General features: G+C 38.9%; 1 protein-coding gene and 1 long non-coding RNA gene across 4 annotated transcripts in view; one reads left to right on the top strand and one right to left on the bottom strand.

Moving 5' to 3' along the window:
* Positions 1-1394: 1394 nt before the first annotated feature.
* Positions 1395-14653, bottom strand: part of PCSK1 (proprotein convertase subtilisin/kexin type 1) — a 43138-nt gene continuing 29879 nt past the window's right edge. For all 3 annotated transcript variants that reach the window (XM_032275877.1, XM_032275887.1, XM_032275896.1), the window contains exons 10-14: positions 11568-11801; positions 10496-10653; positions 8935-9068; positions 6422-6583; positions 1395-4427 (exon numbers count right to left, since the gene is read on the bottom strand). In XM_032275877.1, coding sequence (XP_032131768.1) covers positions 4050-4427; positions 6422-6583; positions 8935-9068; positions 10496-10653; positions 11568-11801 — 1066 coding nt within the window. In that variant the 3' untranslated portion in view covers positions 1395-4049. The remainder of the gene's footprint in view (positions 4428-6421; positions 6584-8934; positions 9069-10495; positions 10654-11567; positions 11802-14653) is intronic.
* LOC116550133 lies at positions 11698-14608 on the top strand. The gene is made up of 2 exons (XR_004268243.1): positions 11698-11789; positions 12161-14608. It is a non-coding gene; the product is annotated as an uncharacterized LOC116550133 (long non-coding RNA).

Genomic DNA, 14653 nt, shown 5'->3' with positions numbered 1-14653 from the left:
CACCAGACACAGAAAGAAAAATGCTGCATAATGTCACTTATATGTGGAACTTTTAAAAAGTCAAATAGATAGAAACATAGAGTAGAATGGTGGTTGCAGTGGGGTGGGAAAGATATGGGGGGGAATATATAGGGGGAGATATAGGGAATATATATGGAAAAATGGGGAGATACAGGTCAAAGAGTAATATGTTGTAGTTATGTAAGATAAAAGTCTAGAGATGTGATGTACAGTATGAGGACTATAGTTAATAAAAATTAATACATATTGGAAATTTGCTTAAAGAGTTTTCTTAGCATTTAGTTGCTTTTACCACAAAAGAAAAAAGGTAACTGAGAAAACGGATATGTTAATTTGCGTGACTGTAGTCATCTTTTCACTATATATTTATATATCACAACATCACATTGTACACCTTAAATATGTACTATCAATCAATCAATGAAACAAAAATAAAGATATATCTTCAACTAATCCTTATGGAAAGAAGTCCTTCTAGAATTTCTGGAAGATCATTCTAGTTTGACTGAATGATTACGACTTATGAGAAATGAATGGATTCTGGAGAAAAACCAATCCCCAAGGGGAGAAAGGTCAGATTCTGAGATGGTGGGTAGAAATTCCAGGAATGGAAGTTTGAAGCAGGAGAGAGAAGTCAGCCTGAAGTCCAAATATCAAAGTTAGGACTTGGGGTCCGGCACAGTAGCTCATGCCTGTAATCCCAGCACTTTGGGAGGCAGAGGCAGGTGGATCACCTGAGCCCAAAAGTTTGAGACCAGACTGGGCAACATGGCAAAACCTGTCCCTACAAAAACACAAATATTAGCTAGGCATGGTGGTCCCAGCTACTCAGGAGGCTGAGGTGGGAGGATCCTTTGAGCCTGGAAGGTGGAGGCTGTAGTGAGCCATGATCATACCACTACACTCCAGCTGGGGCAAAAGAGTGAAACTCTGTAGCAAAAAAAAAAAAAGTTGGATCTTTAGTAGGAGTTCTAATGAGAGAACCTCTGGGGAGGATTTCATACTTAGCTGCTTTACTATGGCCTGTCAACTAAGTTCTATTTGGTGAACTGTTGGAAATCATTTATGTTACATGTAATAAGTCCTTTTAGTTTAGTTTAGATAGTTTGTTGGTTTTTCAACATATCAGTTGAGGCTCAGTCATACAACTTTGCATGTTATCATGAAAGCGAAGGACTGGGCTAGAGAGGAAAATAAAACATACCTTATTCAGGTAGATTCTTAAATTAACTCCTAAAAAGCCCAATCTCCTAAAAAGGAATTAAATCCTTAATGTAAACTTTCAGCTTTTCTTTTGTACAGTTCATTTGGAAAACAATAAAAGAGGGAGATCTTGTTTTTGTTGGAAACATGAGCTTTTTTTCTTTTGACTCAGTGAGAAACAATTTATTTTTCTGATTGATAAGTATATTTTACATACTCTGGTCAATACATCAAATGTATAATGTGGAAGTTCCCTTAAGAATGCCAGGACTGCACATGTTAAAGTCAGCTACACATTGTATTAGGCTGTTAGACAAATGTCACTTCTAGTATCACAATACATACATGTATTTTTTTTTCATTGACAGAGGAACATGCCTTTCAAAAAATATTTTATTGGATGAAACTTTCTTATTTTCAGGAAAACTTTTGGTTCTTTAATATAATTTATTATGCTCTCTAAAAGTTTGTTTGATAAAAGCATTGGTACATTATAAATACCTGTAAAGAAAATATAGTTTAAAATTTCAAGGGAAATAGTATATAAGTTTCCTCTTTTACATTTTCACAAAAATCCACACAGGCACTAAGAAAGACTGACAAAACTGCTTTATATCTGAATAATATATTCCAGGTTGGAAACATTTAATATGATTTTATTTAAATATTAAAGCTCTCAAGTGAACCTTTGGCTACAACCCAATGAGTTAGCTGGGGTTTTATCCCAGAAAATATTTTGTTAGGAAGAACCAAAAAGAAAGATTTGTACATCTAGCACTAGATCAGGAATAGAAAAGTGATGAGTTTTAATTCTAACTCTTTAATTTATTACCATTTACTGGCCACTCTGGGCTAATCTGAGAATTCTCTGGTCCTTTTTAGTTTTAATACTTTTTGATATGCTCCAATATTGGCAATTCTAACACTTTATGTCAAACAATATGTGAAACTTCCAAGGACAGAGTGATTCTGCAAGTCTTTTAGGAGAACATTCTCTAAGCATCATGGATATTGCTCTGGAAATATCCTCGTTCTATACAAATTCAAATGGTAGAAGAGTAGGTGAAAGTTTCTATTACCTGCCATACTTCAAGCCAAAGCAAGTGACAGACTCTAGCGTCCTTTTCATGTACTTTTGAGGTGATGAGTGGCCTTATGAAGTTCAAACTTCGTGGAAGAATTGCAAACAACAAACTCAGTGGGAGAAAAACAGCATTGAAGGCGACTGGAGACTTTGTGAGCATATTGAGAGAGCATATTGAGAGAAGGAAGCTCGAAGGTTATTAATAAATGAATTAGTATTAGTGAGCATCCAGGTGAGGCGAGATTACAGAAGCAAATTGATAATTACTATTGTACAGATCCTGCCTAACAGAAGATGCCGGTTTTTTTTTTTTTTTCCTAATGCATTTACACTTTGTACACATTCATTTAGTGTAGGAGTAGAAAAAATTAAATGCCTATTGGATACTGCCCAGCAAAGAATCAAGTGCCTGCTCTAGGTAGCATGGAGCAGGGCGCCATGGGGACCCAGAGCTCATCTAATCAGGCAGCTCCTACTCAGCTCCAGCTAACTGTTGCCAGGGGCAAAGATGGGTCTGAGAATCAGGTTTTATGTGAAACACTGTATTTTCAATAACCACTCACATTTTTAAAACATTTTGCATGACAAACAAAATCTATCTGAGGGGCAGTTAAGGTCTCTGGACTGCCAGTTTCTGTCTTCTGATTTGAAGTTTAGGAGCAGTTTGGTGAGAATTTGGACATGATCAATTACAGGATTGGAGAAGATCCTTTCGTATCTAGGAATGAACATTCAGTTTCAAAGATCTAGGACACTCTGTTCTAATGAACACAGTTGGAAAAACAAAAACAAAAACAAAACTCATGGTTTCTCCCTATTATGAGTGTTTTTCTGTTATTTCATTAGGTCTCCATGTGATCAGTGGTTTCCTGTTATTGTAGAAAAAAATTGTGCCTGGGAATTTGCCAAGTCCCAAGTGAAAGCTTTTTTTTTTTCTGAGAAAGTGGTGTAAGTCAGTTCTCCCAACATTCATTTTGTAGCGAGAAAGGAGACAGGTGTAGAAAACCTTCAGAAGAAGAGGAAATAGAGAAAAGACCAGGCACGCAGCACAATTCACAGCCGCCCCTGGATCCACGGATGCCTCTGGCACCACAGACATGGTGCACCAGGCAAAAAGGAATGTTCCAAAATTGCTCAAACCAGAGCATTCAGATGTCAAGGTCTGTTTCTAGATCAAATAATCCAGCTTTTGCCCAACATGACCAGATTTCGACTCCAGGAATGAGTGGCACTTTGGAATAGAAAGACCTGGGGAATGAGTCTTATAGTGAACTCCTTCATTAGACTTTCTTGGCATCAAAATTTGAAGAACCACATGGCCAAGACAGGGAACAAGCTACAGGAACACTTTCTGTCTCCTTCTCAGTATTTGCAGATTATGTTTTCAAATGAATTGGTATCTCAGATTTTACCTTTTCTTTTGAGATTTGAAATGGGCTCTAACATAGTATTCTAATGTAGTGTAAGAGCTTTTTGTCACCAGTGACTCCAGAAAGAACAAAACACTTCATTTGTGTAGACAGGAAACGTGTTTTGAAATACCTATGATCAATTCTGGAAGTTGAACTTCCTGCTTGAGCTCATCCCCTTCACATATAAAGTTTAGGGAGAAAAAGAAAAGGTACCACAAAGGATATTATAAGCATAAGAATTCATAACAAAACAACCACTTCAGACACAGGCAAAATATCAGGGTAAAGAAGAAGCGTGAATATTTCCAACTTGAGACCACACACTTATTTTAATTTTCCTCATTCAGAATGTCCACCAGAGCTTGAAGCAGCCGGTCATCTCTGTGTTTATAAGGTTTAGTGTTATAAAAAACATCAACATAGTCATTATACAGACTGTCTTCAGAGTCTTTAAGCTGGGAAGGTTTGTTCAGCCTTTCCAGAGCTTCGTAGAAGTTTTCATAAGGAATGTTGGGCTTTGCACTTGGGGACTTCTTTGGTGATTGCTTTGGCGGCGAGTTTTTACTGAAAGCACTTTGTAGGAGTCTCAGCATAGCCTCGGAAGGGGCTCCTTCCTCCAGCTTATCCCTCTGGCCCCCCATGCTGCTGCTGCTGGGGCTTTTTGACACCACGGGGTTCTCCTTAGGGTTCTCTTGTGTGGGCTGTTCCTAAAACACAGAATGTCATCCATGAAGAGAAGAAGCTTCATTATTTATGGCCAGGCAAGCTGGGTGCAACCCTAGCACAGGCCCACTGCCTGCCCCTTGAGAGGCAATGAGGGGAGGGGAGAGAGTGTAAGACTGGGAGCCACATGGACTTGGGTTTCAATCCTCATTTGCCTCTGGGGTACCTTTGGCAACCATTTTAATCTTCCTCAACTTCACCTGTCAGGCGGAATAAGAGTACCTCCATTTGTGGTGGTTTTGAAAACTGGGTGAGACGGTGTAGGTAAGTGTTCAGCGTATGCTGGTTTTCTTCACTTGTCAGCCTGCTGTCATGGAATCCATTTGGGGAAGCAGAGGATATCAAAATATCTAACAACTCATACAGAAGGCGCCCACCGGTTGCGGGAGCATGGGAATACCTTCCTGGAGGAACTTGCTCTCAGAACTACCCTTTAGCCACTGAGTTTAAGAGTGGTCAGGGGAGAGACTGAGTTGCGTATCTAGGAATTTATGTTAGAATTAGGTATTTGCAAAAATACATATTGTTAAGTGAAACAAATGAGTTTGTTCCCCGTGAGTATAAAAGGTATACGTGCATGTGCATACACATGCATACATTTAAATATAAATAAATGTAAGACAGATAAATTGAAGTAAAAAGGTTGGGGGGTCCCTTTTTATTGCAGGCACTTTTCTTTTGAGAACTGGGGAGGCTGGGGAGGAGGAAGCTGGAGAGCTCAGAGAAGCCTCTCTTAGTCAACTGCTGTGGAAATGTTTCAATATTCTAACAACAGAAGGGTCTTGTTAATGCTCCTTAAGGAATCTCAGAGGGAGAAACACTCCCAAGGTTAACCTGCTTCCCAGACTGTGAAGGAAAGTATCTGAGACTTGGGTCCTGAAGGGAAGCTGCTTTGAAGAATATAAAGGGAGCTAGAACTGAAGCTGAGGCCTTCACAGTTCGTGTATAAGTTTCCTGAATATGTACTGTGCCTCTGTATCTTCCAAAACACCCAGCACAGAGCTGGACCTATTCAAGGCAGGGCATTCTGAAAATTCTGAAAACCTACCTATCACACCTGAGGCACTGTGCTAGCTGCTGGGATACAGAGATAAAGAAAATGTGGGCTCTTCCCCCCATCTGACAGTAGGAAGCCAGGACCACAGTAAGCTGAGACCAGGAATGTGAACGATTTACTTTAGCTATCCTCTGATTTTTCTTTTTCTTTTTTTTTTGAGAAAAAGTGTGATCTATCCCTCTCCTTAGTGTTGCCAAGCAGTGTCAGTTAATGAATTAATAAAAAGAAGCCTAAGTGATTTGGCCATTTGAGCCTTGTTTTCCTTTCTGCAAAATGGACACATGAATGTCTCTCCTTCCTAGGTTATGGGGATTACAGGTTAATGACACAATGTGGAAAATGCTTAAAAACAAAGTGCATCCCTGTAATCCCAGCAGTTTGGTAGGCCAAGGTGGGAGGATCACAAGGTCAGGAGTTCGAGATCAGCCTGGCCAATAAGGTGAAACCTCGTTTCTACTAAAAATACAAAAATTACCCAGACATGGTGGTGGGCACCTGTAGTCCCAGCTACTCGGGAGGCTGGGGCAGGAAAATCTCTTGAACTCAGGAGGCAGAGGTTGCAGTGAGCCAAGATCACACAACTGCACTCCAGCCTTGGCAACAGAGTGAGACTCTGTCTCAAAAAAACAACAAAAAAAAGACAACTTTTTTTTCCCATTTGATATCTGTCATAAATTGAGAAAATTCATGTTAGGAAATTTGATAATTTTGAATTCATTAATTGTGATTTCTAATTTCTGGATAAAATATCAAATGAAAATCAAGTTTTATCCTATGGAAAGTAAATAGTTTACCACTATCACTTCTTTTCCTCCCCATCGTGTTTGACTTATTTTCTGCTTGGAAGTTGGGTGCAGCTTCACTGACTACATTGTCTACAGTGTTCAAAGGAGAGCATGGCAAGAACAGAACCACACAGACCTCCTCCAGATCCACCATCTTCTCCACCCCTCTTCTGTCATTCTGAACGGTGTTGTAGGACGTGTACACGCGAGGCTGCTTCATATGCTCTGGCTGAGAAGAGGTCCCATGCAAAATCAGCTTCCAGTTCACAATTCTTCCTTCATTTTGAATTCTTCCAGACTAACAAATAAGCATACCTATATTTAGTATGTGTTTTGAATCGTATAAAACAAACTCATTCAAAATATCTAGAAAGGATTTAATCATTAAAATCTAAATTTTAAGATTCTGTGCATTTCATGTGAAAGAAATAATTGGATTCACTCTTGCTATAAAAATTGACAGTTTGTAGGTTCAACAATTGAAAAACCTGTTGCTTCATAATCAGGCATTTAATTTAAAAATCAGAACTCTCTATGCAAATCTTCTTTTCTGTATTGGATGTATTCTTGAAAAGCTGACTGTATCTTCTATAAATATAATTATATTTCCCAATTATCAACTCATAGAAACATTCCACTGGGGAAAAAGTCAGCCTCGATACAGTATTACAAACAGCCTCTAGCATTAGTAAGCCCTTAAAAATTGTGTCACACATATACACCATGGAATACTATGCAGCCATAAAAAATGAGTTCATGTTCTTTGCAGGGACATGGATGAAGCTAGAAACCATCATTCTCAGCAAACTAACACGGGAGCAGAAAACCAAACACCGCATGTATTCACTCACAGGCAGGAGTTGAACAATGAGAACACATGGACACAGGGAGGGAACATCATACACCGGGGCCTGTTGGAGAGTGGGGGCTAATGGGAGGGATAGCATTAGGAGAAATATCTAATGTAGATGAGGGTTGATGGGTGCAGCAAACCACCATGGCACATGTATACCTATGTAACAAACCTGCACGTTCTGCACATGTATCCCAGAACTTAAAGTATAATAAAAAATAAATAAATAAATAGGTCTACAAAGTTCAATTATAATAAATAAATAAATAAGGTCTATAAAGTTCAGTTACAAAAACATTGTATATTTATGGGAACTGTGATAATTTTCAGAGGTTCAACAATTATAAATATGTTAAAATCTAAAATATCTTTAAAAATCTAGAAGTGTAAGATCAGATTTTCCAGACTAAAAATCTAGAGGTGTAAGATCAGATTTTCCAGACTTGACATGAAATTATCCCATCTTGGTATATAGATTTTCTTAGTTTTCTGATGGTGAAATTGAGTTAGAGAATGGAGGCCAAGTTCAAGAACAGGCCCATTTATCAAGAAAATTTTTTTGCTCTATGAGAGCAGGACATTTTACAACTTCCATTTTTAAATCACGATTTTAGCAGTCTTTAGGAGAAAGCTATCCTCCAAGAAGAAAACATGACAAATGACTATAAAATTTGGATTAATTTAATTTACATTCCAGGAACTTTAAATAATTTCTTTTCAAAAAGTTATCTAGGCCAGATGGGGTGGCTCACACCTATAATCCCAGCACTTTGGGAGGTGGAGGCAGGCAGATCACCTGAGGTCAGGAGCTCGAGACCAGTCTGGCCAACATGGTGAAAACCCGTCTCTACTAAAAATACAAAAATTATCTGGGCGTGGTGATGGGTGCCTGTAATCCCAGCTACTCAGGAGGCTGAGGCAGGAGAATCGCTTGAACCCAGGAGGCAGAGGTTAGAGTAAGCCGAGATTGTGCCACTGCACTCCAGCCTTGGTAACAAGAGCAAAACTTCGTCTAAAAAAAAAAAAGGTGTCTAGGCATGTAATAGGCATGTAATTCTACACTGCTTATATTTGCTACACTTGTATCTCAGAAGGACACAGAACCAGAACATCATTCATTTATATTCTCACCTACAGAGAATGTTGGAGAAATGATGCAAAAATAAATAATTCAGCTATATTTGGCTTTTCTCTAACTTTTACTCTGTCCTTTCAATTTTGTGACTCTGTGTTAAACTTACAGAAAGATGTCAGAGAATGTTAGTCAATAGAATGAAAAAGAAATGAGAAATGCTTTTTGGTTTGTTTCATTTCTAAAATTGTTTTAAAAAGTCATATTAAATAAGATATATTGCCAAACATTAAGCCACTTCTAAATAGCCACTGCAAAATAATTGTAAGCATGCCTTTAAGATGTGACTGTGGCAGAATGTCATACCCAAGCTGGTCTGAGCATTTAAGTATCTTTGTGAATACGGTTGATTTTGGTGGCTAAATAGGTCAGACGGCTGGCTGCATGCAGACATGGGAACACCTGACTTTGTCCCACAGTCTGCCACATTGTTTATACAAGTACTTTTTTCCCCTCTTATAGTATGGCTGGTGCCTAGTCTTCCTTTTTGAATATGATCTACATAACCAAGCAGTCGGGGCTTGAAACACTAGACTTTTCACTTACGTCTACTAAGAAGTGGTACAAGTCTTTAGGGCCCTAATTAATGAAGAAATCAACGTAAAAGTGCTTCAAAGTGTTTAAAAGTAAGTTTCTGTTCTTTCGTCCTTTCATTCATACTTACCATGTCTGTAATTTGCAAAGTCCAAGTACCTATAGGGTTCTCTCCCCATGTGTGAACAGACATGAAGTCCCAGTTCTTAAAGCCATTAGGAGATGTATCCCGTTCTCTTTCAGCCAATAGCACAGTGCTAGTTCCTATGCAACAAATACAAGTTAATGAATGTCCTAATAGCTCTGACACGAGGATATACTCTAGCATCTGATAACCGAAAATAAAAGCTGAAAAAGACGAGATCTCCTAATTCTCTTTCAGTATAAGGATCAAGACATTCACAAGGAAACTATGATCAATAGTACTTAGTTTTTAGTTTTATCTATAGTACTTAGCGCATTGCCTGGCATAGCAATGAATATTATTTGCCTCAATAAATATTATGGAAAAAATAATGAATGAATGAATATGTTGACTAAGGTTTATTCAAATAAGGAGAACTCAGAGAACTACATTTACAAATTGAATTAAAGAAGAGAGTCAAAAATCTAAAATATATTTTAATGAAACTATCATTTCTGAAGTGTAAGAGGAAATCTTAAAAATTTAGTAGGTGCCTGACTCCATAATGATTTAGAGATAAAATTTATCATTTAATTAGTTTATTATATAGTCATTAATAATCATAATTATTTAATGTATTAATTTCTTAAAGATATGTTAATTTAACAATCTCTTATATTAAAAGACAAGACAAGATTACCACTAAATTTTCAACTCCAAGCCCTCTCTAGATCAATGAATAATAGTTCTATGTGGAAGCGTTAAATAATTGTTGGTCTATCAATTAAGAAAGCATTCTACCAATATTTCAGGTTAATTCTAATACCTCTAGAAAGCATAACTTCAAAATTAACAGAGCCTATTCCAAACCTCTAGGAGTTAATATTCAGGAGGAAGATCATAGAGATAGCTTATGTTCCGCACGTTATCACCCACAGAAACCAAATTTAGTCAGTTGAGTCCTACTAAGATATAAAGGAGTATTGGGGCTGCTCCTCCTGGTTAGATTATGGCTTCTGGTTCATGAGCCCATTCCCATCCACTATCTTATCTGAATTAGCGCCTTTCAGGAAAAGGCATGTTTATATATCATATAAAATGGCCTTATTCATGTTACGGTAAATTTGTTATGGTAAATTTGTTAATCTTCTCAATCTTCTCTAATGGATCTGAATTCCCAGTTTTCAGTGCACTCCTTGTATGTTTCAGTTATATCTGTGAGTTTGGTTATCAGGGTAACTATCACTAGTTTGTTATCTAAGAGAAAAGTGATAGATCAGTAAACTGGAAAAGTAAACACAGTATGAAAATGCATGACTTCAGAAAACTGTATTAATTGGCATTATTTCAATGGGCCTCATTCTCTGCTTATCAAAGGATCAGTGGGAATGGGCAGGGCAGAGGGAGCTCTAACTTCAAGAAAAAGGAAAAATAAATATGTTTTTTAAAGGCATAAAATATCTATTAGGAGACTTTGTTCTATGAATAAACAAAAGCAATTAGTTATTTGTCATTCAACTTACACTTAAAAATTTAAATGGTTTGGAAGATTTTGTTTTTAATTTACCAGCAGCAGAAGTAAGTGTGACATGAAGGTCTCCTCTTCGGGAGTATTCAATTGTTGCTTCAAATTGCACATGCTCCAGGGAATTGATAGCATTTTCTTGTCCTTCACAAGCTCTTGTTGGAATTTCAATGATAACTTCTCCATTAGCTTTCAGAGCTCTAAATACATTAAAGAATCAGCATTGAATAAAGTATATCCCAGCTTCCTTGCATTTTATGCGTATCTGCACACATCAGTCTTGACTAGATACTCAACTAAGCTTTTTGTCTCTCCTTGCGATGTGTAGATTTCAGGATTAGGTATATATAAATTTTAATGCATAAGAAAATGGTAAGGGGCACTAATACTTAAATACAATGCTATTTGCTGTGGAGTCAAATTCAGGTAGATTTATTGTGGACCCATCAAAAAGACCCCCTTAAGAAAAAAATGATTTTATCTAGAAGGCGTTCTGAAGGCATGCCCCAAGCTTCTCTTCCTGGGATATTTTGGGTGAGTGGGTCTTCAGTATTATTTTGGTTGCCTTGATAGAAACGAGAAAACTCTCACAGCAGAAATTACTTCTGTGGCAAGAAGTGATTTGCCAGAGAGAGTCTGTGTGAAAGTGTATGATAAGGAATCCTTCATGGAAGAAAAGCCATGAATCACACAGCACTGTGGCATGAAGCAAGGCTATTTTGGAAGTAGATTTTGAGTAAAAGTGGTTGGCAAGTACTACATTTCATCAACCCTAAGATGCATTTTATAAAATAGTTAAACACTGGATTTGGAATGAATCTTAAAACTGATGATTGGTTGATCACAGTTTAACTGACAGTAAAACAATGGTGCACCTTGGACTGGGTGCTATGTGGTAGGTGGACTACAAGAGGAACATGCAAATGTGTTAACATGATTTCTAGAACTCTAATCTCTCAGTGAATCCCCATGGAGACCCACAGAGAACACTGGAAAACTCCAACTCCATCTACTTCAGAAGGGTAGGTGCAAAAAAAATCGGGCAGAGTGGCAAACACAGTAATGAAATTGTGTCATGGGCACATATGTGTTTAAAATTCCAGGAGATACTTACCTGGGCTGAAAGTCATTGTCCTTTACAACACACTCTTTCTTCTCAGGCACACTCCTCCAGGTCCTGGGATCAGCTAAATCCACCAGAGCTTTGGCATTTAGCAAGCCAAATCCAAATCGACTATTCACCATCAAGCCTGCTCCATTCTTTTTCCATCCAGGGTTATTGGCCAGTGGGTCATACTCAGAGGTCCAGACAACCAGGTGCTGCATATCTCGCCAGGTGAGATTTGGGCTGGAGGGGAAGTGACCCAAAGTGTCTTTCAGAGAAGAAAATGAAGTCTTGCAAAAGTGAGTGCTAACAATAAGCATCTCCATTCAGGGATTATGAAGTACCTTTTGCTATTCTACTTATATTATTCTAGTGTCTATTACTGTTCACATATCCTTCATTTGGAATTCAGAACACAGTGCTGAAAACTTCTCCCTGCAGCATGTAAGTTATGACTTCTCCCCATAGCAAATAAGCTTTTGCTATGAGTAAAATTCAGTCCTCAGCATTATAGAAGTATAATACTTTGTCCTTAATTTCTAATTACTTACATTTAACTGAGCAAACATTTTAAATGGTAACACTTTCTTTATGCCCTCTAGTCTCATGGTGTCCATCAAAAGCCTCAGCACTTTCAGCATTTTGAACCCACAGATGAAGCCCTGAATTCCTTCTTAGGAAGAGTGAGATGTTAAAGACACAGACTGGTTACCTACTGGAAACATGTATTGCCTTTTTCTTTATCTATCAGAAGGGTCAAGAAACTCTTAGCTATTTGAGTTCACCCTTGCAAGGCACTATACTAATACTGTAAGGATATTCAAGGATATGGTTCTTGTCTTCAAGAAGTTTCCAATCCAGTAAATAGAATTAAGGCTTTTCATAATTTTATCTGCTGAATGCTATATTCATAGCTTAATGCATTGTGAAGTTTAGAGGAAAAAGAATTTCCATGGAACAGAAATATCTAGGAAAGCTTTGTGGGGAAGAAATATTGAAGCTGGACTTTGACAGGGGGTAGAATATTAAGAAGTGGAGATAGAGAAGGCATGAGGCCACTGGAGCAAAAGCACCAAGGTGGGACAGTGCAGATGTGGCCAGATGGCAGCCTGGTTTGCTGGCGCAGGGGAGAGGCAGTGAGAAACACTGAGCCAGAGCGATGTGCCAGAAAGGGAGCTTATACATTATTCTTTAGGCAGTGGGAATCAGTGAGGATTTTTGAGCAAGGAAATAGTAAAATCATAAGTCTCAGTAAGATTAATTTAGCAACACTATAAAGACAAATCAGAGATACAAGGGATTGTTGGTTCTATTATAATATGATGAGGCCTTCCTTGATCAACCTATTTAAAATTTCCACTCTCCCACATCATCCCGAGCTCTCTCATTCTGCTATATGTGCATGTTCTCCTTCCATAACACGTACAGGCTTCTAACATGCTGGGACACTTATTTGCATTGTGTATTATTAATGTCTGTCTCTTTGGTTCGAATTTAACTGTGAGAGGTGGTGACATCTTGATCTAACTTGTTCTCTGATGTGTAGCACCCAGAAGAATGCTGAGCACAGGGTATGAGATCAGCGGATATGGTTGGTTCAGAGACTAAACATGCCTAAGTGGTAACTAGCCCCAAATAGAACTTTAAAACGTATTGCTCCTAGTCATCAGTCAGATTCTCAAACTTCTCCTTGACTTTGAGACCTGTTTTGTTCTCTGAAGCCAATCAAGCATTATGTAATAAGTAGATGCCCCAGTTTTTACTCTTCAAAGTTCCCGTCTCAGCACTCGGTTGGAGAGCAATCATCAGACAAGTCTGGCTCACTTTGCTGCCTTCTCCCCAGAGCTGGTTCAGTAATCCCCTGGTGACAAGAAATGCAGTGGACACTCCTAAACATTGAAGAGTCCGGCTCCCGGTTAAAAATGGTGTGTGATTTTTCGGGCCTGACCATAGGCTACTTGAAAGGTTTTACCCGGCGCACCACACCGGGAAGCTGCCTTCCCACGCAGAGCGCACACCTGGTGCCTCGCAGCCGTTCCCATGAAAGCCGCAGGCCCCGGCCCCCTCATGTTCGATCCATATTGACATTCCTAGCTGGTGAGAGCTTTCCTCCCTAGGTCCCTCGGCCAGGCGCCTCTGCCTAGGCCTCCTGGTGGAGAGGAGGGGAAACATCCAGGCACTTTTTTCATTCCAACTCTGCCTGGTGCCTCTCCACTCCTGCGCTGTCTTGGTTCCTCTCCGCCTCACACCCGAGAGTCCATAAAATTGCCAAAGCCTTTTGTTCAGGTCTCCCTCAACAGTGCGATGACCCTCATGTCTGTGCTGAGCCACTCAACCAGTGTGCCAAGCCACGGGGAAAAGGAGCAGGGCGAGTCAGTGTTTTCTCCCGTTCAGACTCTTGCTGATATCATAGCAGTGATTAAAGGTTCAGTGCTTTCATTTTTGGCTTGTTGCATTAATGGGTTACTCCACACCTGACAGCTCAGCTCGCCTGAGCGGAGCTCCTGACAAACATACCACTTCACCCTGGAGAGGGATTGACAGAGGCCTTGGAAGGACACCGGTTTAGGGATCCTCAGTGAGTCCCAGAATGCTTGCCTCATAATCACCTGGTACACGTGTAAATAGAAAAGAGCATTTTATTGAAGTGCTTGCTTCCTTCCAGTCTTTTCAAAGGAGTATTAAGTAAAAGCCTCGTATCAAGGCAGTCAATGGGCAACACATCAGTTTTCCATTTGGATCATCAGTGTGCAGGTGCATGTATGGAGGCAGGAATGAGGAAGCGTACTGAGGAGGCTTAAGGCAAGATGCTGATAATCATGATTTTCACATATAGCACACGTGTCCTATATTTCTGTAGTAGAGCAGTTATTTTGTATGTTTGCAGGTTTTATTGTTTTAAAAGTTTCCTTTATCTAGTCTTTGCAAAATATTCAAGGAGATTCATTGTCATGCAATTAGAAAAGCCTATTTTTCTAACAGAGTTATTCTTCATTTGTGTGCTTGTGTTTTATAAATAAAAAGGAGCTGCTGACAACAGTGCAACTCATTCCTGACAGCCTTCCTTTGTTAATTTGTGCTCAACAACATCCACA

This window comes from Sapajus apella, unplaced genomic scaffold (genome assembly GCF_009761245.1).
Source record: "Sapajus apella isolate SASKATOON/1434 unplaced genomic scaffold, GSC_monkey_1.0 scaffold1, whole genome shotgun sequence".
Taxonomy (NCBI): Eukaryota; Metazoa; Chordata; class Mammalia; order Primates; family Cebidae; genus Sapajus; species Sapajus apella.
This window is presented reverse-complemented; position numbering and strand designations above follow the sequence as displayed.